Below are 23,121 nucleotides of genomic sequence, written 5' to 3' on the forward strand. Positions count from 1 at the left end.
TTGACCCAGGATCTGACTTCACCAGTGACTTCTACATCTTGGGATCTGACTTCGCCAGCATCATTTACAGGGAGGAGGAATGGGTAACTATAAGTAGCACCTGGGGATCTAGACACCTTTAGGAATAAAGATGACCTAGAAAAGACAGGGTAGTAGCCAGTGAGGCTTGAGGTTTCAAATGTGTGACAGTTCCCCGTAAGAAGAGCTTGAGACTGGAACAAAGATTGAATTTAAGCCAACCTTCTGCAGAAGTGAAAACTCAAGTCTGGCATCTTAGGTTTCCCCTGTAGTTGCTGCTAAGACTCACTCCCAGAAGGTAAACTTCCAGACGGTTCACCAAAATTGGGGTTAAGATTTGAGGAGCTGCTGGTGGCTCTCATCAGAGACCTCAGATTTGGGCAGATGAAGCTGACTTTCCACCAGGTGGCAGCATGACACTGAGACTGTTGGTGACTCACCCCAGAATGATGTGAACAGAGCTTAGAGGCACAATTGTAATTTGATGAAAATTGGCACAGCACAAGACACAGGAAGAGGGGTGCAGCCCAGAACATTCCATTGTCCGATTGAGTTTCAATCTGTGCTTTGGCCACCGTCATAGGGACACTGACAACTTCAAGAACTGGGCCTTGGGCTCCCAGAAGGCTCCTGAAGTACAGAGTAGCAAGAGCTGCAGCTAAGAAGGAGGTGGTGAAGGGCTCCAAAAAAAAAAGGGCCACAAAACTTCATAGTGAACCTCAGGCTTGGCAAACAAGGTAGGGGCCAGATCTGCTTTCAGGAAAGATGAATCAGGATGTTTAGTGGAAAATTGATTTGAGGGAATAAGAAAACATCCATTCTAGGGATTGACAGATGGTGGAGAGTTGGAATTGAGTTTGAATAGTAGTAGAAAGGCAGGAGAAGTGGAGAAATAGGTTTTCTTTTTTGTTTTGGAGCCACATCCAGCCATGCTCAGTGGTTACTTTTGGTTCAGAGCTTGAGGCTGCTTCTGGCACTGCTTGGAGGGGGGGGGGGAGGACAGGGCTGGGCAACGAATCCAGGCTCCAGAATGAACTCAGCCTTTGATGTGATCTCTCCTCTTCCCAAAAGTAGATGTTTAAGAGTATCTGGCAATAGAAGTCACAACAGGGAAACTCCCCAGGAATCTGATGTGATGGTTAGAGAAGCTCTGAGGTGAAAAATAAGCAGTATGGGCTGTGTGTATGTGTGTGTATGTGTGTGTGTGTATATGTATGCATGTGAATATGTGTATGACTATGTGTGTTTGAGTGTGTGTGGTTATGTGAGTGTGTGTGTAAGTGTGTATGTGTGAGACTGTGTACGGAGTTTGTTGTCTTTCTGGGACATGCTGAACTAAGGGGAGGTCAGTGGAGCCCCAGCAGGTAGCATTTCTCAGGCAACCAGTCCTGCCATTCTAAGTTGACTGTCTCTTTCTCTGTAAACCTATCCTTTCACGAAGCCATATTTTATCTGTCACAATTTATTTTTGTTCATAAAAATATTTATTTCTGTCTCAGTTTTAATGGAAGTCACTAATGGAAAAAAGAGAACTTAATATAATAACTAAATAATCTCATTTGTGTAAGACACTGAAATTGTGTTTTGAAAAGAAATATTCAGTCCCATTTGTTTATCAATTTTTTTTCTTCAAGTTTTGGAAAATTGCCTGCCTGTCAAGTATTGGAACTGCTAAGCCACATGAGTAAGGAAGCCATTTAGGTATATCTAATAAGAAGTGGGGCCGGGCGGTGGCGCTAGAAGTAAGGTACCTGCCTTGCCTGCACTAGCCTTGACAGACCGCGGTTCGATCCCCCGGCGTCCCATATGGTCCCCCAAGCCAGGAGTGACTTCTGAGCTCATAGCCAGGAGTAACCCCTGAGCGTCACCGGGTGTGGCCCAAAAACCAAAAAAAAAAAAAAAAAAAAAAAGAAGTAAAGCAAACCTCTTCAAAGCAATTAGGATGGTAACTAAGACCATACACAAACCCTGCCCTCCATCCTGACCCTCATGCATATAACCACCAAGATGTGAAGATGTTCCTTGTGAACTGGCCTTTCTAGCTAGTAACAGCATATCTCTGGCACAGATGCTATTAGTTGAAGAATCCTGTAAATAACTCAGATTTAGTGCAATCTAGTCCCAAATTAAGCATGCTTATTAAAGTTATCTAGTGCCAGAATGTATGCTAGTTGAGTACCGTCGCAAAGTATGTAGCAGGTAAAGGTCAATAATTCTCTGAATCGTACATCATTTCAATGAAAGTCTATTTAAAAAATGTCTATTACTAAAAGCAGCTGATGAAACTATTCAAAATTATGGCAAGGGACTCTCATTCGCAGCTGTGTTACATACAGGACATGAATAAGCACATGCTCTCACAAACACATAGTGGGGAGTAGATCACTCTTCCTATTCTTCACTAGATGTTTCCAGATGGAGTTTATCCAGAAATGAGACTTACTAAGTATTTCATAGAAAGCCATATGATCATCTCTTGGTCTCTTTACAACAAAGAGGAGCAGTGCTCAATAGACTTTTCTTATAACATAAAGACAAAGGTTAGTCCTCTGCCTATCAGATGCTAAAGAAACAGGGCTGGACTATGAGGTCACTCTTTGTCACAGTTTCTGTGATTTCTACTAACTTCTACACACTGGTGAGAGTCACTTTTGTGTGAAGAGCATTTGGTGGCTAGGAACTCTATGAGACATTTTTTCCCTATGTACTAACAGAAGAAATGAAGGAGGCGGAAGGTAATGCAGGAAGGCTCCTGTTTCTAGCGGAAATTGAGTGAAGGAAGGAAATAGATGAGCTCCAGAGCCCTGAGGGTCTGTGGGAGTGTGGCTTAGGTACTTTTTCAGAACCAATGCTGTGGACTGTGGCAATAGTTACCTGTACAAAACTCTGGATAAGGCTTTGAGGGATCCAGTAGCCTAATGATAGTGTAAAGAGTCAGTATGGTGAATATTCCCACACAGCATCTTCTAAACTTCCTCCTGTCATTGTTGAGTAACTCGGCCCTATGTGACTCACCACACTTGAAGGAGATGGGATGAAGAAGGGCTGATGGGGAATATTATTCTGTGGCTGAGCATTTGCCCTGCAAACAAAGATGTAAGCTGGATCCCCAGCACTGCCTCACTGTGTTCCCTATGGCTCTGATGGCCCTGACTTCACAAAGCAAATAATACCAATTAAAGAAGGGGAGCGGTGTTGGGGAAAGACTTGAGGGAGCCCAGAAGAGAACACAATGATATTCAAGAGAAGTTGTGTTAGGAGATGAGAATCCTGTCCATCATGAAGAAACATTCAAAGAATAGAAGGATGAGGCTGAGGAAATAACTTCACATGCTTCATACTGCTTTTCTCCTTTCTCCAGTAAGCCAACCAGGGCCTAGGGTAGCTGTAGACAAGACCATCCACTACCATGAGATGAAGGTGGATAAAAAAGATGCTAAAAAGGTGCTCCCATAACGTCTTCCTGTTTAGTTTTAGGCACCAATATGTGTTCCCAATGTCTCATGGATGTTAAAGCTTAAGGAATGGAGGCAGAGTAAACTTTGGGCTCAAACCCCTTTCCAAAATTCTAGGCCACTAATTGTTGGATACTATGGACACATGACCATCACTCACATGTACAAACTATCAAAACAAAGCAAGGGAACAAACAATGGGCAATGAAGATCAACTAGTCCCTGAGATTCTGCAATAGAAATGGAGGGAATGATAGAGACCTGAAATGAAGCTATTAGGGCCTGATAGACGAGTGGCAATTTGATAGTGGGTATGTGATGCAATGATATAAAATACCTAAAATAATATTAATACAACTGTAAATAATGATATCTCATTAAGAAGAAATAAATTTTTAAGGAATTAAATAAATTTAAATGGGTCAATAGAAACATAGCTACTTCTACATAACTACAACCATAGGGTCTCTGTATTCAAATCAGTCCCTTGTGGATTTGTCTAACAAGTACTTTCTTGAGTAAAGAGCAGGAAAGAGGGAGAGATATGAGCATGTGGGTACAGAGGGAGTATGAACAGAAAGACCACAGGCATGGGTAAGGCCATTGCTCTTCTGGGTTCATACCTCATTTTGATTCAGGTTATGACTCCATGCTGGGGAGACCTATTATGCAACAGCGTTCTCTCCTTGAACCTTTAGCTCGATTATCTACAGGATGTGTGGACACTTCCACTGAGTAGTCTAATACACTTATTATGAATGCCGCAAAAGGCACTTAGTCTCTTCCTGCTCTTTGTCCTCTATTTCCTTGCCCCTCCCCCTACCACTTTCACTTTTTTCAGAGGATATTGTGCAGAAAACAAAATCTCCCTGGGAGTAATTCATGCACTGATGCTTCATGGTCTCTTCATTTCTTTTTTCCAATGCAACTGGAACCTGTGATGTTAGTCCAAGTGGGACCCTGAGATGTCAGTCCAAGATAAATTGGATTGCATGCACTATGAGACATAAACTAAAAAGTAATCAGATTATGGGTTAGATCCTAGAAAAGGTACTGGTCAGTAATGGGACTTCACTAAAGGGAGAGTCAGAAAAGAAAGAGCGAGCTAGGACCAGTGTTTCTGGGGGTACAGAGTCTCAAAGGCAAAAAAAAGAAACCCTTCCATATAACAGAGTATCCCTCTGGAGGCAGTAGAGACAAAATTTTGGAATATGATATCCTGAAATTCCTACCCTTGAATTATTCCCATAACTCTCCTTTTCCTGCTCCCATTCTTGGTTAATCAAGCAACCTTCTATCTAGACTTAGTCTTCCCACACAGATCTGCCCACAGGGAAAGAGACAATAATCAGAAGCATGATTATTTTATCCAGTTGATAGCATCAATTACCATTATAAATAATGAAATGAGTGTTCTTGCTTGTGAGTGAGAGTTGGAGCATCAGTTAATGTGTGATTGGGCTTTGAGAGGCAGGTGCATAGCTTGTTGGCATAAAACTCATTCACAGAGATGAGATTTCTGTTTCTTTTTCCCCATTATCAAAGTAATATGCATTCATTTTATATTTCTCTTTTACACTTATTTTTGTTTCTAAAACCATTCAGATTCGAAACACTGAAAACAACTACTACTAATTGTCAGACTGTTTCCTCCCAATCTACTTTCTATGCATATGGAAATAACATTTAGCAAGAAATTTCATTTTCTTTTTCGTAAAATGGCAGCACAGGTTTGCCATCTCAAGAGGCAAAATTTCCCATCAAGTATGTAGGAAAGAGTCTTGGCTGCTTTTCTCATGCCCCAAAATACAAATAAATCAAGTACATTTAACTAAATTTCAGCAAGATAATTCCTTTCTACAACTTGACCAAGCAAAAAATGTTCTATTTTTAAGACCTGGAAAGACATGGTGAATGAAGAACAACCTAGTTGAACATTTAATTGCAAAATTTGCCAAGTGGTTTTACTCATATGTAGAATATAAAGAACTAAATCAAATAAACTTGCCCCCAGACTCAATGAGAACTATGGCAGCTTCTGGAGGGAAAGAAATAAGAGGAAAGGATTATACAGAGGAGTCTTAAATAGTATTAGGTAGGGGGCATTAGGTAGAGGGCAGTTAGTGAATCCTAAAAACATAGAGTTGTTACATTATCCCCCTGAAAGGACATAATCTTATAAGCTAATGATAAATCAATTAAAATGAAAGAAATTGGAGCTGGAGAGATAGTTCAACAGGCTGGAAAGCATGTCTTGTGGCGGGGGCAGGGCTACATTCAATCTCTACCAGCACTACTTGGCCCCCCAAGCAATACCAGCAATGACCCCTGAGCAAAGAGCCAGGTGTAGCACTGCGCACAACTGGATTTGGTCCATAAAGGAATAATAAAGTTGGGAGAGATAAACAATAAAAAAAATTTTTTTATAGTAGCCAGTAACCCAAAACCCAAATAATCCAAAGACAAGGCCTAGACATTAGCTTTAGAAAGTTCAAAGTCCCACTGAGAACCGGAAGCTGGGTGCAGGAAGAGGCAGACTGAGAAGGAAGAGTGAGTGGCCTCATGGTCATCACAGGTGGAAGCCATACTTGAAAATGCTGGTGCATGGTGGCAACTGTACTAGAATAATTTTTTACCATGTGGTGCACAGCTCAGTCACCTCGAAAATATGGTGACTGGTGGAGGAAGTTGTAGAAATTTGACACTAAGATGATGGAGTCTGATTTTTTTCTATGCCCTTTTTTTTTTTTTTTTGGTTTTTGGGTCACACCACACCCGGTGACACTCAGGGGTTACTCCTGGCTATGCACTCAGAAATTGCTCCCGGCTTGGGGGACCATATGGGACGCTGGAGGGATAGAACCATGGTCAGTCCTAGGCTAGCGTGGGCAAGCGTGGGCAATGCCTTACTGCTTGTGCCACCGCTCCAACCCCTTTCTATGCCTTTTTAAAAAAGTTTAATTTTTTTCACGAGATGTTTAGTTTGTCTATAAAATACTACAATTAATGTAATGTTATAAATGCAGGTTATTTGAAGGCATTTATTATTAAATCATTCCTGATAACGCTATGTGTTTTTAATAAAATTTATATTTATTCAATGCACATACATAAAAAAGAAGTTCAAACTCAAGTCTTTAGCAAAGACAATAAATTTCTAATTCTCTCATTCTTTCAATATTTATTAGCTGGTCTTTTGAAGAACTGCTATCAACGTTTTTTTTTTTTTTTTTTAATTTGGGCCACTTTTGGAGGTGCTCTGTGCTCCAGAATCATTCCGGGCGGTGCTCAGGGGACCATATACAGTGCTGGGATTAAACTGGGGTCTTCTTTATATAAGGCAAATGTCTTAACTCTTATACAGTATCTCTGGTCCCATATTATTCTAAAATATGAAACATGAGTAAGTTACAAAAAATTTTTTTCCATCTGTTCATTAAAGTTAAGTCAAATAAATTGTAGCTTCGAGTGTTATGTTTAGTCAAAAGAAACTTATAAGTTTTTGGCTTTTATATCTTTGGATAGCTATCTGTAATTTAAAAAAATTTCAGAGTCACTCTTTTACTCTAAATCATGATCAAAACAGCTGAGATTGACACACTGAGAACCTTACCTCGTTCTCTGATGAACTTGCAGAGAGGAGTACCTCTTGGGCATCAAAGAACTCAGAGACAGATTCAGACATGGAGAGGCGACTCTCATTGGCTACTTGCTGTGATAAAGGGAGACTGACATGGATTTGCTCACCAGCCTACAGAGGAAAGAAACACATGGTGCAATCACTTTTCTTTGACAAAAACAGTGATTTGTTCACATTTCATCATGATATAATAGCCATTTTTCTACAGAAATCCACATGAGCAGGAGATCCTGCCTTGAATGCAGCTGACCCAGGTTCCATTCCCGGTACACTATACAGTCTCCTGAGCCCCACCAGGAGTGATCTCTGAGCACAGCTGGGTGAAGCCTCAAATAACACAAAAAGAAAAACCTCTCTGAACTTAGAAAAATTCACATCATATGGTGAGTGGTGACTTAAGTTATTTTTACTGTAACTCAGCAGTAACTAATAACCATGGTCTAAGTTTTCTTCCAAGATGTCTAGAAAGTCCAGAAGGCACAACTGAAAAGTATTGGTACTGTGCCCTCATTTTCAATCTGACCAAATGATATTACAGGGAATTTAACAAGTTGTGCCTCTTTTTTTTTTTTGGTTTTTGGGTCACACCCGGCAGCGCTCAGGGATTACTCCTGGCTTTATGCTCAGAAATTGCCCCTGGCAGGCACAGAGGACCATGTGGGATGCCGGGATTCAAACCACTGTCCTTCAGCATGAAAGGCAAATGCCTTACCTCCATGCTATCTCTCCGGCCCCCTCTATAAATACTTTGAATGAAATATGGTGATGTTCATTCTCACATGCTTAGGCCTGTCATTACTAACAATATTCAAACCAGATTTGAACTAGACATTTAATAAGTTATGTTAGGAACCTTTAGAGATTTTCTTTTTTTTTTTTTTTTTTATTAATTTTAATTATGACAACAAAGATGCAAAGAAAGAGGACATGGTAAAGTTACAGTGGAAGCCCAATCACCCATAAGCAGAATTCTCGGTAGTCCCAACGATGATATCCCAGCCTTGATCTTTCAACCAAAGAAAATTAAGAAAAACAAAACTGAACCCATGTACAATACAATTAATTTGTCCCTCAAATTCCCAGTTGTATTACATACTATTTCTTAGCAGCACACAATATAATCCAAAGAGATTAGACTTATGTAACTCCTTAAACATTGAGGGCAAAGTACATTTATCTAGTTCCATGCACATGCTTACTAGTTTAAGTTAACCTCAAAAGTTTTAGTGGGTTGTTTTTCTTAAGGATTGGAGTCAAGGGAAAATAGTAAAAAATGGTGTTAGAGTGGCATTTGTTTGCATAGGCCCACCAAAATATAAGGGACATGGAAAGAAAAATCATGGTCTAAATACAAGGAGACCCTACCCCTGACGTTTCCCGGCACAGGACTGACTCTAGGCTCCAGGCAAACTAGTTTGTCCAATTCAAGTCATCGTCTGTAGTGGCAATACACCTTCATTCCTCACATAGTCTCTGTTGTTGGTATCATGTTTCTGTATTAAAGGTCCTGGAGTCTGCATATCCCATATTGCAGTCAGGATGGTGCAGAGCATCCTCTCGTTTCACCTCACACTTAAGGGACACTAGAGAGAACCATGTCCTGAGGAGCAGGTCATTGTTGTTGTCAAGTCTTCTCAGTGTAAACGGAAGTCTCTTTTTAGGAGGTCGATGTCAGACCCTTGGTAGTGTCTTTCCTGGTAGAGGACTGCTTCCTCTTCTTCTCAGTGTAAACGGAAGTCTCTTTTTAGGAGGTCGATGTCAGACCCTTGGTAGTGTCTTTCCTGGTAGAGGACTGCTTCCTCTTCTTCTCAGTGTAAACGGAAGTCTCTTTTTAGGAGGTCTATGTCAGACCCTTGGTAGTGTCTTTCCTGGTAGAGGACTGCTTCCAGCTGTTGCTATAAAAGACCTTGGATGTTTCGTAGATAGCTTGCCTGGTTCTGGCGGGAATGGAGGATGCCCATTCTTCTGAGGCCTGTGCCAGGGCATTATATCAATGTTCAGGGTGTAAGGTACATTGTACTGAGATTTATTAGATAAGAACTTATCTGTAGGTATAGTGTTTTCCTATTTTAATGTGTCTATGCAAAGAAGGATCAATGCCATGAAGCGTTATTGGTGCATCTGGAGGCAATAGGAACAAGACCAGCAATTTCCATGACATAGTTCAATCATAGGCATTAAACTGAGGGACAGTTCCACCAACAATCCTTATTGAACAGCTTACAAAGAAAAGAAAAGATGAAAAGTGGATAGAAACACCATGGTAGAAGAATATAGAGTTACAGCCGTTAAAGAAAATATACATAAAATATTCAAAAGATATATGTGTGCAATTTATGTCATTCTAAATAGTTCTGGGATTGTTAGATCCACTGTATGTTTTTGGTCTGAGATTAGAACTGTGTATTATTGAAGTTAAGAAGGGTAAATCGGGGGTACTGATGGTTGGGAGGAGAATACGTTCGCGCGGGGGCTAGTGCCCCCGCGCGGTTTGCATCATGTAGACTAGTATGAAATTGCCAGTGATAGCCTGAGTATAACTGAACAACTATCTGCCACCCAACAGATCAAACACCACCCCCCAAGCCAATCTCAGGAGCTCAAGCCCCAACCAAGGCCAATCTCCGCAGCTGGCCTGAGAGTGGGGAAAACCCAGGGTGCCCCATCAGGTCCTCCCAGAAACCCACCTGGAGATCCGGAGGAAAGGGGGAGAGGGGGGTCGGGTGACCCAGGTCCGGGCCCCCTACCCTAGGCCGGGCCAAGTGGCCCCTGGCACATACGGAGGTCTGCCAGGAGCCAGCCCATGCCGGCTGAAAATCCTGCCCCAGGAAGGGAGGAAAGCCCTCCCAGGCCCCAAGGACCAGAGCTCAAGACCCACCCTAGGCCAATCTCCGCAGCTGGCCTGGGAGTGGGGAAAACCCAGGGTGCCCCATCAGGTCCTCCCAGAAACCCACCTGGAGATCCGGAGGAAAGGGGGAGAGGGGGGTCAGGTGACCCAGGTCCGGGCCCCCCTACCCTAGGCCGGGCCAAGTGGCCCCTGGCACATACGGAGGTCTGCCAGGAGCCAGCCCATGCCGGCTGAAAATCCTGCCCCAGGAAGGGAGGAAAGCCCCCCTTTAGAGATTTTCTATGAAAACTTCTACATAGAATATATGATAGTCGTTTTCTAATTTGATCACCAAAAAATTACGCAATGAAGCATGACTGGAGTATCAAATCTTATTTAATACTGTAGTTTAGCTTGCTAAATACTACATATTGTTTCAAATGAAGGCTTTTACATTTTAATCATCAAATTATAAGAGAATGTAATTATATGATAGCAATATTCATATTCTACTACACATTTCAGGCTGAAAAGGAAACTCATAATATCACTAATTTTTTGAATGAGAATGTTTTAGAAATACTTCTAAATTCTGAACAAATGAGTGAGTATTAAGTATTATCAGAAACTCTGGAGTCCATAGAATGATTAGATAATGGATAGGTAACTATCTGGGATGACATTTTCTGAGAAAAGAGAGCTGCCCAGGATAACAATTTCTTGTCCTCCTCCACTTCCTCCTCTTTTTTTTTTTTTATAATTTCTTTATTTAAGCACTGTGGTTACAAAAATGTTCATAGTTCGGTTCAGTCATTGATGTACACAACCCTTCACCAGTATAACTTTCCTACCACCAATGTTCCCAATTTCCCTCCTCCCCCACCTCCTACCTGTCTTCGGAACAGGCATTCTATTTCTCTCTATCACTATCATTGTCATGACATTTCCTAAGCAGTATGGTAGAAGCTTCTGCACATGTACACCTGGGACAATATATGTTTTCAATACAAATATGATCTAATTATTAGCTAAAGTATCTCCTTATAAAATAATTATGCTGTACATAAAGCGCTAACAATAGTATTGAAGAATATATATTCCCAAGATTATTAAAATACTTTTACAAATGGTTATAAGGAGAATTAGATTGAGTTTTCCCCAAATACAGGTATCCTATAATCTCACCACCAAACATTCTTCTGAAAAATAGAGCCGTAATAAATAGTATCTACTTTAGTGTGCCACTGAGAGTTAAATGAGAACATCATAAGGTAAACACAATGAAAGTATGTGATAAACATTCACTTAATATGTGTTATGTATTCATTATTATTGGTGCCATTAATAGAAATGTAGTATTAGTATTATTTTGGGGGGGGTCACACCCGGCAGCGCTCAGGGGTTCCTCCTGGCTCCATGCTCAGAAATCGCTCCTGGCAGGCATGGGGGACCATATGGGATGCCAGGATTTGAACCAATGACCTTCTGCATGAAAAGTAAATGCCTTCATGCTATCTCTCCGGCCCCCAATATATTATTTTAGCAACGGTAGAATTGCTTGCTCTTATTATTAGTAGTATTATTTTAGCAAGATCAGATTATTATTCTTCTTGAACAGGGCTTTCATAAGAAAGTCATAAAAAAATTTAGCTCTATTTTCAGCTAAAAATGTTCTTAGAACATTTGATGGTGATGAATATTTCAAATAAGATAGATGCAGAAATGCATATAAGCTAAATATAAATTATAAACTTATAATTTAAGTTATAAATATAAATTATAAATTCATAAGCTAAATATATAAAAACTAAATATTATGGCATCATGAGAACATAGGAATAAACAATTGACACTAGTAACAAGAAAAACTATTAAATACATGGTCATTCTTTAAAATTCTTGAACTATCCAATAATAGTTTGTAGTAAATAAAAAATTGTATACAAAGAAAATTTTACTAGTAATGAAAGACCTGTATAAAATAAAATATGAGACTATAATATAAATAAAAGGATTATAAAAATAAACAAAACATGCTATGGATTTAAATATTGTGAAAAAAAGGATCTATATATTTAAAAATGAATCTTACCTCATCAGGGCTAGGAATAATATTTACACTGACAACCTGATCACAAATAATAGACTCTGAATGTATTCTGTTCAACCGACTCCTTAGTTCAGCATTCTGGTTCAGTGCCTTAAAATAACAAAAACCACACATGTAATTTGGAATTATTAAGCAAGCATAAAACAGAACAAGCACACAGCCACAACTTAGACAACAAAGGAGGTATTCTGAATGTAACTTTTGGAGTTGTCATGAGACAGCTCTTACTAATAAGAAGGAAATAGATGGCTCAGAATTTATTTTCTCAGGTGTTCATTTTTGTAATCTTAGACCACTATTTAGAAGATTAATAAGTAGGTTAAAAGAGTTGATGGATTTCACAGAAAAGGGTTAATAGTGTTCCCTTCGTTAGGGTTAGTCCTCTGAATCTGAGTCCAGTCTACCACTCTCTATATTATATTCAGAGTCTGATATCAAAACTATCAATGTTTTAATTTTTCTAAAGTTTGGAAGTTATTTTACAAACTAAGTTTTTTTACTGGTTATTTGGAAGTAGAGTAAGTGACTTTTTTATAGAATACTATTTTAGTCTGCAGAAGAAAAAAATTCCTTTTCTGTTTAAATTAATTACATAATTAAATGTAATTAATAACCATGACAGTGCAGCAGAATTTGGTGTGTAGGTATGGTGTGACCTGGACCCAATCCAGGCCTCCCCACATTCAAAGAAAGCACTTGAGCTATTGCTTTAGGACAGCTGAACTGAATTAAATGAAATGCAGATTGAAATGCCTTAACTAATTACTAAAGTAAAAGAAAAACCAGTCAGAATGTGAATAAAGAGATACGGCACAAGTGTTGTATATGTGAGGTCCCAAATTGAACCCTAGCCCCCCTCCTACTAAACACTGTACATCACCTTGTGTAGTTCTAGTGGCTCTCAAGCACAACCAGATGTGACCTTCATAACAATAAAGTGTTAAAGAACAGAAAACTGATAGGAAATGAACTCATATTGTGTCCAATACACCCTAAGTCTGCTAAAGCACAACTGCTACAGCACAGTTTAGTACATGTGAGAAAAGTAAAATTTAATCTCAACATGCTGTCTCTACCAGGGCTCAGAGGACCAAGGCCCATGCATCAAATGCATGGGTCCCACATCCACTAGAGATTGATGCAACTAAATGTAATTACATCAACTCTCAAGTAAAAGGTCTTGTGAGGACAAACCCAGTGAACATCTTAACAGCTCTTTCATCTCCATGAACACAACAATAAGGAGATGGAGGCGACTGTATAAGGGGTGAGCTCCAGGAGGAGGGGCCGTGCCCATTATTAGACTTCTGATTTATGAATAATTAATGAAGACAGAAAAACAAAGAAAGTAGCAAACTATAATCTTCACAACCTAGAAAAATGGCAGTGTCTAAAATGGACACTTGCAAGGAGCAGGGCATGGTCCCTGAGCATAGAGAATGGACCATCCTTCTCTCCTTTTCCCACACAATTCTTCCACTCAATTATGCTTCTGCTTGTGAGGGGAAATAGTCCCCTCACAACATTTGGTTTGGCTGATAAAGTTTTTAAGGAAATGTCGGGGCAGAGGATGTATTCTATGGTAGAATACTTGCCTGGAGTGAGTGATTTTGAATAAGGCATATATTTCCTCTCCCCAAACTTAAAGTCTTTATAATCAGCTTACAAAATATATATAAAATATAACCTACTTGTTTGGGTGGGCTAATAAGGGTTGATGGATTAAAGGTGGACATAATCATTACGTCTGTGGCTAAGAAGAAAAATGTGTCCAACTCTCTGAGGAAACATGGTTTAGAAAAAAAAGATTATTCTAAGAGAACAAATATTGGGTTTCAATGAAGACTTCTAATATCGTTATATGTCCTGCAGATACGTTCAGGGTTATTTCTCCTGGAGGAAAAAAATCTCAAAAATGTACCACTTTAAAAAATGCATTATTTCTTTCCTGTGACAATTACACAAATACTTACTTGATCTCAGTATTTCCCTGCTTCCAAGTTTAATAGAAGTTGTTGCTGAACTGTATGGAATGTATACATTTTTGCTGTCTCAGAAGTGGGAGACCTTGTGTGGTAAGTTGTTTGATGATCTAAACTACTCGATTGTAGTCTTGACCCAATGATTTCATACAAAGATCAACTGACAGTTCCTCAAAATTAAACATACTGGTGACAGGAAGATAGTTCCTAGGGTCTATTGTGTGTGTTCTATATGTGGGAGGCTCATCTCTCAACACAACATGGACCCTTAAGCACTCCAAACAAATTTAAAAAAATACACACACACAAACTAAACCACAAATATACCTCTAAAACAAATTAATGGCACCTTCTATTGTCATGAGAATAGTTTAGACAATTCAACAAACCTCCAAGATAAGGATAAATAATGGCTTCCCTCAGAGTAAGAGTCTGAAACACAGGTTCAACTTTTATATGTAAAGTTATACTATGGGTTTCTCTAGCATTAAAATAAAAATTATATGCTTATGTAATTTCATCCTGCCTATACATGTATTTGAAGGCACACAACATGACCTTTCACCACTGATAGTAACAGAGAATGAGCTACTATTTAAAAGGAGTATTTTGTTACTAGTATATGTACAGTGGTAGAAAAACATTTTACACAGAATGAAAACATGGAAAGCACCAGTCCCAACTCTGGTGACCCCACTGGTGGGCGTGGAAGCAGACAGCTGAGCATGCAGCAGCCCCTTCCTGTGCCTCTAACCCAGGCAGCTCCTCCTTTTGCCTTGATCACATACCACCAATTGGTTTTGAAGTTGCCACATCCAAGAGCTCTGATCTTTATTTCCAGTCTCATGCTCTCAGCTAGTGTTCCAAAACTGAACTTTTTATTGCCTTTTCTGACGCCCATATCTTTTCTCTGTAATGATATCATGGGAACTTTGGGAGTACTGAAGAGTACCAATGGTTTTGAGTGAATTGACACAATTTGGAGAATTAACATAGAAGATCCCAGATAATGGCAGAAATGATGTATTGGATGTTCGGTGGCACAGTAAGGAAAAAGGAGGCAGATCACCAGCTGCTCATGCGAGCTATAATGAGTAAGAAAAGCTATGAAGAGACTTGACAAATAGATTGCTCTATTACAAGCTCTATTACTGGCTCTATCTGGCAAAAGCTTAGTAGTATGGAAGCAACTTGAAGATCAGGAACAGGGCTGAGGCTCTTCACCAGGCAAGTTTTGGGTTTGTTCTCATTACTTGCTTTTGAGATTTCAGGAAACCATGCAGAATCAGGGATCAAACCCAGGCCTCCTGCATGCGAAGCATGAGCTACAGCTCCTGGAGCTCTCTCTGCTCTGGCCCTCATATTTTATTAGTGAGCTTGGATTACAGATTCTACACAATGTATGCTTATTTCTTCAATGTCTTCCAACCCCATATATATTCAACTGTACTCTGTCCAGGCAGCAAATCATCTCCTCTCCCCCATTTGTAAAAGAAGTCACCTTTTTAAAATTTTGCACTTCAGTTTAGCACCCAAGTCCCTCCTCTTTGGTTACTAACTAGAGTGCATCCACCCCAGTGGAGAATTGGTGAAGAGCTATCTGAGATTGGGTAAGACCAATCTAGAAAGGAAATGTGTTAAAAACCTGAGAGTTAAAAGATCTGAAACTTGATGAACTGCAATCATCAGAGACTTAAATCCTTTGCAGAGAAATAAATTTGGTTCTGAAGGAATGAGAATATGAAATATGAAAACTGTCAAAGCTAGAGGCATCAATAACTAAATCCTGTATATCACATAAAAGTCACCTTTTAAATTAAAATTTTATTTAAATTAAAAAATAGTCAATTTAAAAAGTGAAAAAAAATAAAGGAAATATTTTAAAAATCCACATCTGGTTTTTTTTTGGTTTTGTTTATTTGGGCCACACCTGTTTCTGGCTCAGGGGTTACTCCTGGCTATGCGCTCAGAAATTGTCCCTGGCTTGGGGGACCATATGGGACGCCAGGGGATCCGTGGTCTGTCCTAGGCTAGTACTTGCAAGGCTGATGCCTTACCTCTAGTGCCACATCTCCAGCCCCAATCCACATCTTCTGTACAATCAACTAACTCTAGCTAACCTGATATATTTATTTTCTTTTTCCTTTCCTTTCCTTTTCTTTTTTTTTTGAAGAGCCACACCTGGAAGTGCTCAGAGCTTTCATTGGCTCTGTGCTTAAACGCTACTTCTGGCAGCATACAGGGGACCATTTGTAATGGCAGAGATAAAACTAGTGTTAGATGCAAGGCAAAAGTCTTCATGTATTATCTCTCCAACCCTACCTTGATATATTTAATTTTAGTTTTTACTTTTTCCGTATTAGTTAATGGAAGCAAAGTTTACTTTCTATGGCTGCCACTTTTTTGCATATAAAGACTTATTCTGCAAACTTTTCACAATTACAATATTTATGGCTGCTGCAGTTACAATTTAGCAGTTATTGGAAACTTTTCTGCTATTGTTTTTGAATAAAATAATTTTTCAAGAATATTTAATCGTTTTATACATTTATAGTTTAATAGTTTTATACATTCATCATTACTTTCTTAAGCTAGACATCAATCACAAACCAAATGATCAATAGATAACATTTCTTCATAAATTTTTCTTTTTTTGGGGGGGTGGCCACACCCATTTGACGCTCAGGGGTTACTCCTGGCTATGCGCTCAGAAGTCGCTCCTGGCTTGGGGGACCATATGAGACGCCGGGGGATCGAACCGCGGTCCGTCCTAGGCTAGCGCAGGCAAGGCAGGCACCTTACCTCTAGCGCCACCACCCGGCCCCATAAATTTTTCTTTTTAAAATTTTGGGCCACACCCAGTGATGCTCAGGGATTACTCCAGCTATGCACTCAGAAATCGCTCCTGGCTTGGGGGACCATATGGGACGCTGGGGGTATGGAACCACAGTCCGTCTTATGTCATCTGTGTGCAAGGCAAACACCCTACCACAGTGCCACCGCTCAGGCCCCAATAATTTTTTTAGAACTTTATTTATTGATTTATTAATTGATTGGTTGGTTGTTGGGCCACACCCAGCAGTGCTCAGGGTTTATTCCTGGCTCTGCACTCAGAAATTACCCCTGGCAGGCTGGGAACCATATAGGTGCCAGGAATTAAACTGGGTCCCTCCTGGGTCAGTTGCATGCAAGGCAAATGCTCTACCACTGTGCTATCTCTTGCCCCCCCCCTTTTTGGTTTTTGGGTCACACCTGGAATCGCTCAGGGATTCCTCCTGGCTCTACACTCAGAAATCACTCCTGGCAGCCTCGGGGGACCAAATGGGATGCCAGGATTCGAATCACTGTCCTTCTGCTTGCAAGGCAAATGCCTTACCTCCATGCTATCTCTCCAGCCCTCCCTGGCCCATTTCTTTGGACTTTTTCTTTGGAGAGGGGTTGTGCCACACCTAATGATGCTCTGGGGTTACTCCTGGTTATGCGCTCAGAAATCGTTCCTGGCTTGGGGGACAATATGAGATGCTGGGATTCCAATCACTATCTGTCCTGGATTGGCTGTGTGCAAGGCAAATAAATGCCCTACTGCTGTGCTATCACTCCGGCCCCTCTCTTTCCACCCCATTTCTTCATAACTTTTTAAAATATATTCTTCCCAAATATGTCAAAAGTGACATCAATTTAATTTACTGTCTAGCTAAAAACTGATGAAAATAAGTCCATATCAATATGGCCAGGTCTCAAAAATTGAAATTCTGGAACAGAAATATACCTAGAACTCATATCCCAAAGCATATTTATTTGGTATATGTAACATACTATAACAGGAAAAATGCTAAATACTATGACTGGAATTTTCATTATGCTGTATATATCTAAAACCAATGTTTTGCTTACATTCTCATTTATTTAATTGGCTCACTTTACTGATTCTAAAATACATGCTTTTGTGTCAAAGTGACAGCACAGTTGTAGGGCATTTGCCTTGCACACTGCTGACCTGGGATGGACCTGGGTTCAATCTCTGGCCTCCCAGATGGTCCCCTGAGATTTCCTGGAGTGATTTTTAAGTGTAGAGCTAGGAGTAAACCCTGGGCTCCACTGGATGTAGCCTATAAACCAAAATAAAATAAAATAAAACAAAACAAAATAAAATAAAATACATATTTTTATCCTATAGTTAACACTTAGTTTGTCAATAAGTTTCCCCTTCTTATTAAAGCATAGGACTATATAGCTAACAAGTGATGGCATATTGATTTAATAAAATATAGTGATTGAATAGTCTACTATTTACATTTTTATAGATCCAACACCTACTACTGCACTTGGCACAAGTCATGCACAAATTCTAGAGTCAGAAATCAAACTAACACAGTTAGTGTACTGAAGTGAAAACTCAGTAGATAGACTTAAATTTCAGTTATTTATATTATGTAATTTAGGGTTCTGAATTATAATTATGTCAATTTGAGTGATCTAATAGGGGAAAGGTGGTATATAAAATGCCCTGACTTGCAAATTTGAGTCTAATATCTACATTGTCTAAAATGCAAAAGTACTTTCTTTGTTTCCAATAGGTAAAACAAGATTATGTATGTTATATGAAAATATAGATTAAGAAACAAATGCAATTTAAAAGAGGAAATTCTTATGTTGCCCAGTTTTGTAAATAGTTTGTTGCCCAAGAGAGATAATATGTAGAAAAATACTAATTTTATGCTACTTATTTTCTTTCTTTGGTGCAAGAGATCAAATTCAAGAACTCAGAATTAATAGAACGTGCTAACTAGAGTGAGATCTCCTCTCTGAAAATGCTGTAGTTTTAAATGGAGGATAGAATTTTGACAAATTTGCTCAGGAGACAAAAATTTAAAAACTTAGATGACTAGTCCTGCCCCCCAATTAGAGGGGGAAATAAAGGAGGCATCAGGACCAAACAGGTGTAAGACTACGAAGTAATAGGATAGGTACAGAGGGGACCACATATTCTAGTAGCACTGGGGGTGAGGGAAGAGGATATAGAAGGTAGGACAAAAAAGGAGGAGTAGGGAAGACAAACCGGTGATGGGAATCCCCCCTGATTTTATGTAAATATGTACCTAAAATATTATTGTCAACAATATGTAAGCCACTATGATCAAAATAAAAATTATATTAAAAAAAAAAGAATCAATAATCCACAGGAACTGTCCATGAGTGGAGCCAGTGTACCCCCTACTTAGAAGCATTAAGTGAATTATTTAAATTATTCTTGGATGGATTTTTATGAAGTATCTATTGCATGCTTTTGGAAATTGTCTAGGAAAACATATTAATATAGTCAAAGTAGCTTTTCAAAAGATACAATGGAATTCTACCTAGCTGTACAGAATGATAGAATTGTGTAGTTTTCTGCTATGTAGATGGAAGTAGAAGATATTATGTTAAATGAAGAAAAACAGAAGGATAAATACAGAATGATATCATTTATATGTATTATTTAGAATAACTCCATGAAGAAATGCATATAAATGGAAGTCTCCTTGAACACCTTTGGTCATATAGTATAGCAAGGAGACTGAAAGAAATTGAGTGGAGAAAAGACACTAATATAAAAGAATGGGGGCCAGTGGCCAAGTGGTCTCAGGTTCATTGGTGGAGATAATAAAAAGAACAGAACTAAAATATCTAAACAGGCTCGGGGGAGAGGGTGGTGGTAGATTGAGACTGATGATGGAATTGACCTTGTATATAAAACCCAACTATGAAGGACTTTGTAAATCAAAATGGTTTCAATAAAATAAAATTTAAAAAAATTAAAAAAAAAAAACTTAGATGAAAGTCAGGGCTATAAAACAGTAGTAGTAAGCTGCTCTACATATGTAAGACCCTAGATTTGATCCCTAGCACTGAAAAAGTGACTGAAAAGTAGTATTTTAACTTCTAGACATATATTAAATAAGAATTATATCAAAAGATGCTTTTACAATGTTAAACTAATTCAAGAAATTATTTTAATTCTTGTCACTCTATAAGTAGAAACTTGGCTTAGTAACCAGTAATAAGAAAAATGTCTGGAGTTCAACTAATAAATCCTTAATATGGGTTGACAATGTCTTTAGGCTAGTTAAAAATCAAATTTTAATATGAAATTGTATTAATATAAATCCATACCCAGAAACATTTCTTACAATGTACTCAGGCCATTTAGTTCAGTCTTAAAACAAGACAGTCAGAATCGTGTTGACTAATCTGGATGGCTTCTACTCAGTGAACTTATCTTTAGTGTTTCCTCATCTATTTGTCTCCTCCTCTTATGAAATAACTAAGTAGAGAATATGACCAAATTTCAGCCCATAAATCATCTTCCACCAAAGTGAGATTTTGTTCAAGTTTACCCCTTAAGAATATCAAAATTCTTGATGTTTGACCTTGCAGGTCATTTTCCTCTAAGTTCCTTTGACTGCTTCTCTGGGTTTTCAACCAAAGGAGTCCATTTTTTTACCCTGATAAATTAGATTAATAAATTATTAATATTCTTTATGAGAGTACCAGAACCACTGACCACTTTTATTATTACCAAAACCACATTTTATCAACATCTAACTATGTTTTCATCAATGTACTGGGGTATCTACTTCTTTCTAATCCAGATCTTTCTTTATATAGAAAGATCTATAGATGTTCTAGAGATACCTCATCTCCACAAATACCCTGACAAATTTACTCCCTTGTAATTCCTGTCTTGGCGGAAATGGAGCTACCACCTACACAGCTATCCAATTAAACAATCTGGAAATTTGGGGTCAGAAAGAGTACAGTTGGTAGAACGCTTGCCTTGCATGCAGCTGACCCGGGTTTGATCCTCCATCATCCCATATAGTCCTATGAGAACTGACAAGAGTAATTCCTGAGTGTAGAGCCAGGAGAAACCCCTGTAAGCACTTGGTATGGCCCCCAAACAAAAAACAACTAATTTGGAAATTGTGTCTCTTGTTCCTCTCTAATCAATTCTGTTGATCTCCAAGTTATGATTATTCTTCCCACAAAGGATGTTTAAAACCCACCTCCTCCTATCCATTGTGATCCTATGTTAATGAGACCTTTTTTTACTTTAGAATATCTAGAGAACCTGCCCAACAAGCTTTGCCTTAATTTTATCCATCTACTCTACTGTACTGGAGAAATAATTCTAATATATACAAGTATGTAGTAGTATTTCTAATTTTGGCATTATCAGTCATGATTTATAATTCTTGAGGGTCCCCATTGTTGATCAGACAAACTAAACTCATGGAGTTCCTAATGATTTGGAACCCCAACATATCCTCTAGCTACATGTGGGTTAATTCTTCCTGTTTGCTCCATACATCAACTAATATGAACTGCCCTTCTTTAGATACATTCCACACTGCCTAATCACAGTGGCTCCTAAGAACTTAGTGGACTATAAGTAAACTTAAATGCCTAATGAAAGTCTGGAGTCAGTGGTAGTGCCAATCAGTCGTCAGTGAAGGTACAACTGACCCAATGGGAAAAAATGGGCAGACAGAAGACTATGAATGTTGCTTTCAAATGCAGTAGGGAAGCACTGGCTTCTTTAGTTTCAGATATAATTCTATTTATAATCCCAACTTATTGTTGCCCCTTTTGAAATTAACTTTTTGTATAAAAGAAAACTAAACATTATGATCAAAGTAAATCAAGAAATTAAAACAATTAATAAAAATCACTAGAGGCTCTAACTATAAATGTAAAGAAACATGTGATGACAATAAAAGGAAATACCTAACTCAAAGGGTGCACTGATATTATTGTGCTTTACTTTACCCAAATCATGTTAATACAGGCCATTTCTCATAAAATGCTACATTCTAGGCTCAATTCTTCTAGGAGTGTGATCTTCTCACTAAGCAGGGAATTTCTTATTCTTTCAGTAACCAGATCTAGAACTCAGCTGCACCCAGGAACTCTGAATGGATGACAGTGTAGCCCCCAAAACATCGCTTCCTAAATATAGCTCAGTGAAAGCCAGTTAACATAGCCAAAGCTGCTTTCATCTTAGTGTGCCCTAGACTGCAATGTACCTAATATATTTTCAACAGGTAAAACAGGATAGATAAATGAATGAACAAATGCATGACTTAACTTTTCTCTCCGTCATCATTTCTTTTTTTTTTTTTTTTTTTTTTGGTTTTTGGGTCACACCCGGCGGTGCTCAGGGGTTCCTCCTGGCTGTCTGCTCAGAAATAGCTCCTGGCAGGCACGGGGGACCATATGGGACACCGGGATTCGAACCAACCACCTTTGGTCCTGGATTGGCTGCTTGCAAGGCAAACGCCGCTGTGCTATCTCTCCGGGCCCTCCGTCATCATTTCTAATCTCACTCAATCTACCAAATCTATTCCATCATCATTTCTAATCTCACTCAATCTACCAAATCTACTCCTCTATTTACCATCCTCTATCCTACTAACAAAGCAATCCAAGTAAGCAAAAATATGTCCTTTCTTCTTTTTTTTTTTTAAAAACAATCAATGTAAGCTTGCCTTAGACCTCTAAACTACACCATTAAATATAGCTGATGGAAACCATGCAACATGAGGGAGGACCAAAGAGTTCCAACATATTTACAAGGTGACATACCATGCTTATTCTATACTTTGATTTTTCTGATTCACACTTTTAGACTAGTGATTCAGAAGGTCAATTAGTATGGACTGAGAGTTCAACAGACACAGGACAAAACAGTGCAAGGGCAAGCCATTGAAATGTGCTTAAGACTAAAGCCCTCTGCACACTGGCGTTGAGGTTGCAGCTTTGATGCTCATGCTTCCAAGAACCGTTATTCAATGCTGGTAGCGGCAGATGCACCTAACTGATGGGTTTTCTGGCAAGTGCAGCAGGGAGTGCAGAAAACAGTGTCCAGTATGGGAAACCTCACATTCAAAATATGCTGACAGTTCAGGTACGTAAGACAGGTCAGGACACCATAAGTCCACGTTTTAGGGGCGAAGGGAAACTATTCAAGCAGGAGCTGATTCACAAGGAACACCACTTACCCAGGATTTGCTTGGTCCTTCACTCTGATCCAGGCACCAGGAAGTGAA

At 39.0% G+C, this 23,121-nt stretch overlaps 1 protein-coding gene across 4 annotated transcripts in view; it reads right to left on the reverse strand.

Annotated features, from left to right (window-relative positions):
• Positions 1 to 23,121, reverse strand: part of OSBPL6 (oxysterol binding protein like 6) — a 239,591-nt gene that overhangs the window by 24,822 nt on the left and 191,648 nt on the right. For all 4 annotated transcript variants that reach the window (XM_049773389.1, XM_049773388.1, XM_049773386.1 and 1 more), the window contains 3 exons: positions 23,074 to 23,097; positions 12,033 to 12,140; positions 7,087 to 7,224 (listed from right to left, as the gene is read on the reverse strand). In XM_049773389.1, the coding sequence (XP_049629346.1) occupies positions 7,087 to 7,224; positions 12,033 to 12,140; positions 23,074 to 23,097 (270 nt within the window). The remainder of the gene's footprint in view (positions 1 to 7,086; positions 7,225 to 12,032; positions 12,141 to 23,073; positions 23,098 to 23,121) is intronic.

This window comes from Suncus etruscus, chromosome 5 (genome assembly GCF_024139225.1).
Source record: "Suncus etruscus isolate mSunEtr1 chromosome 5, mSunEtr1.pri.cur, whole genome shotgun sequence".
NCBI classification, from domain to species: Eukaryota; Metazoa; Chordata; class Mammalia; order Eulipotyphla; family Soricidae; genus Suncus; species Suncus etruscus.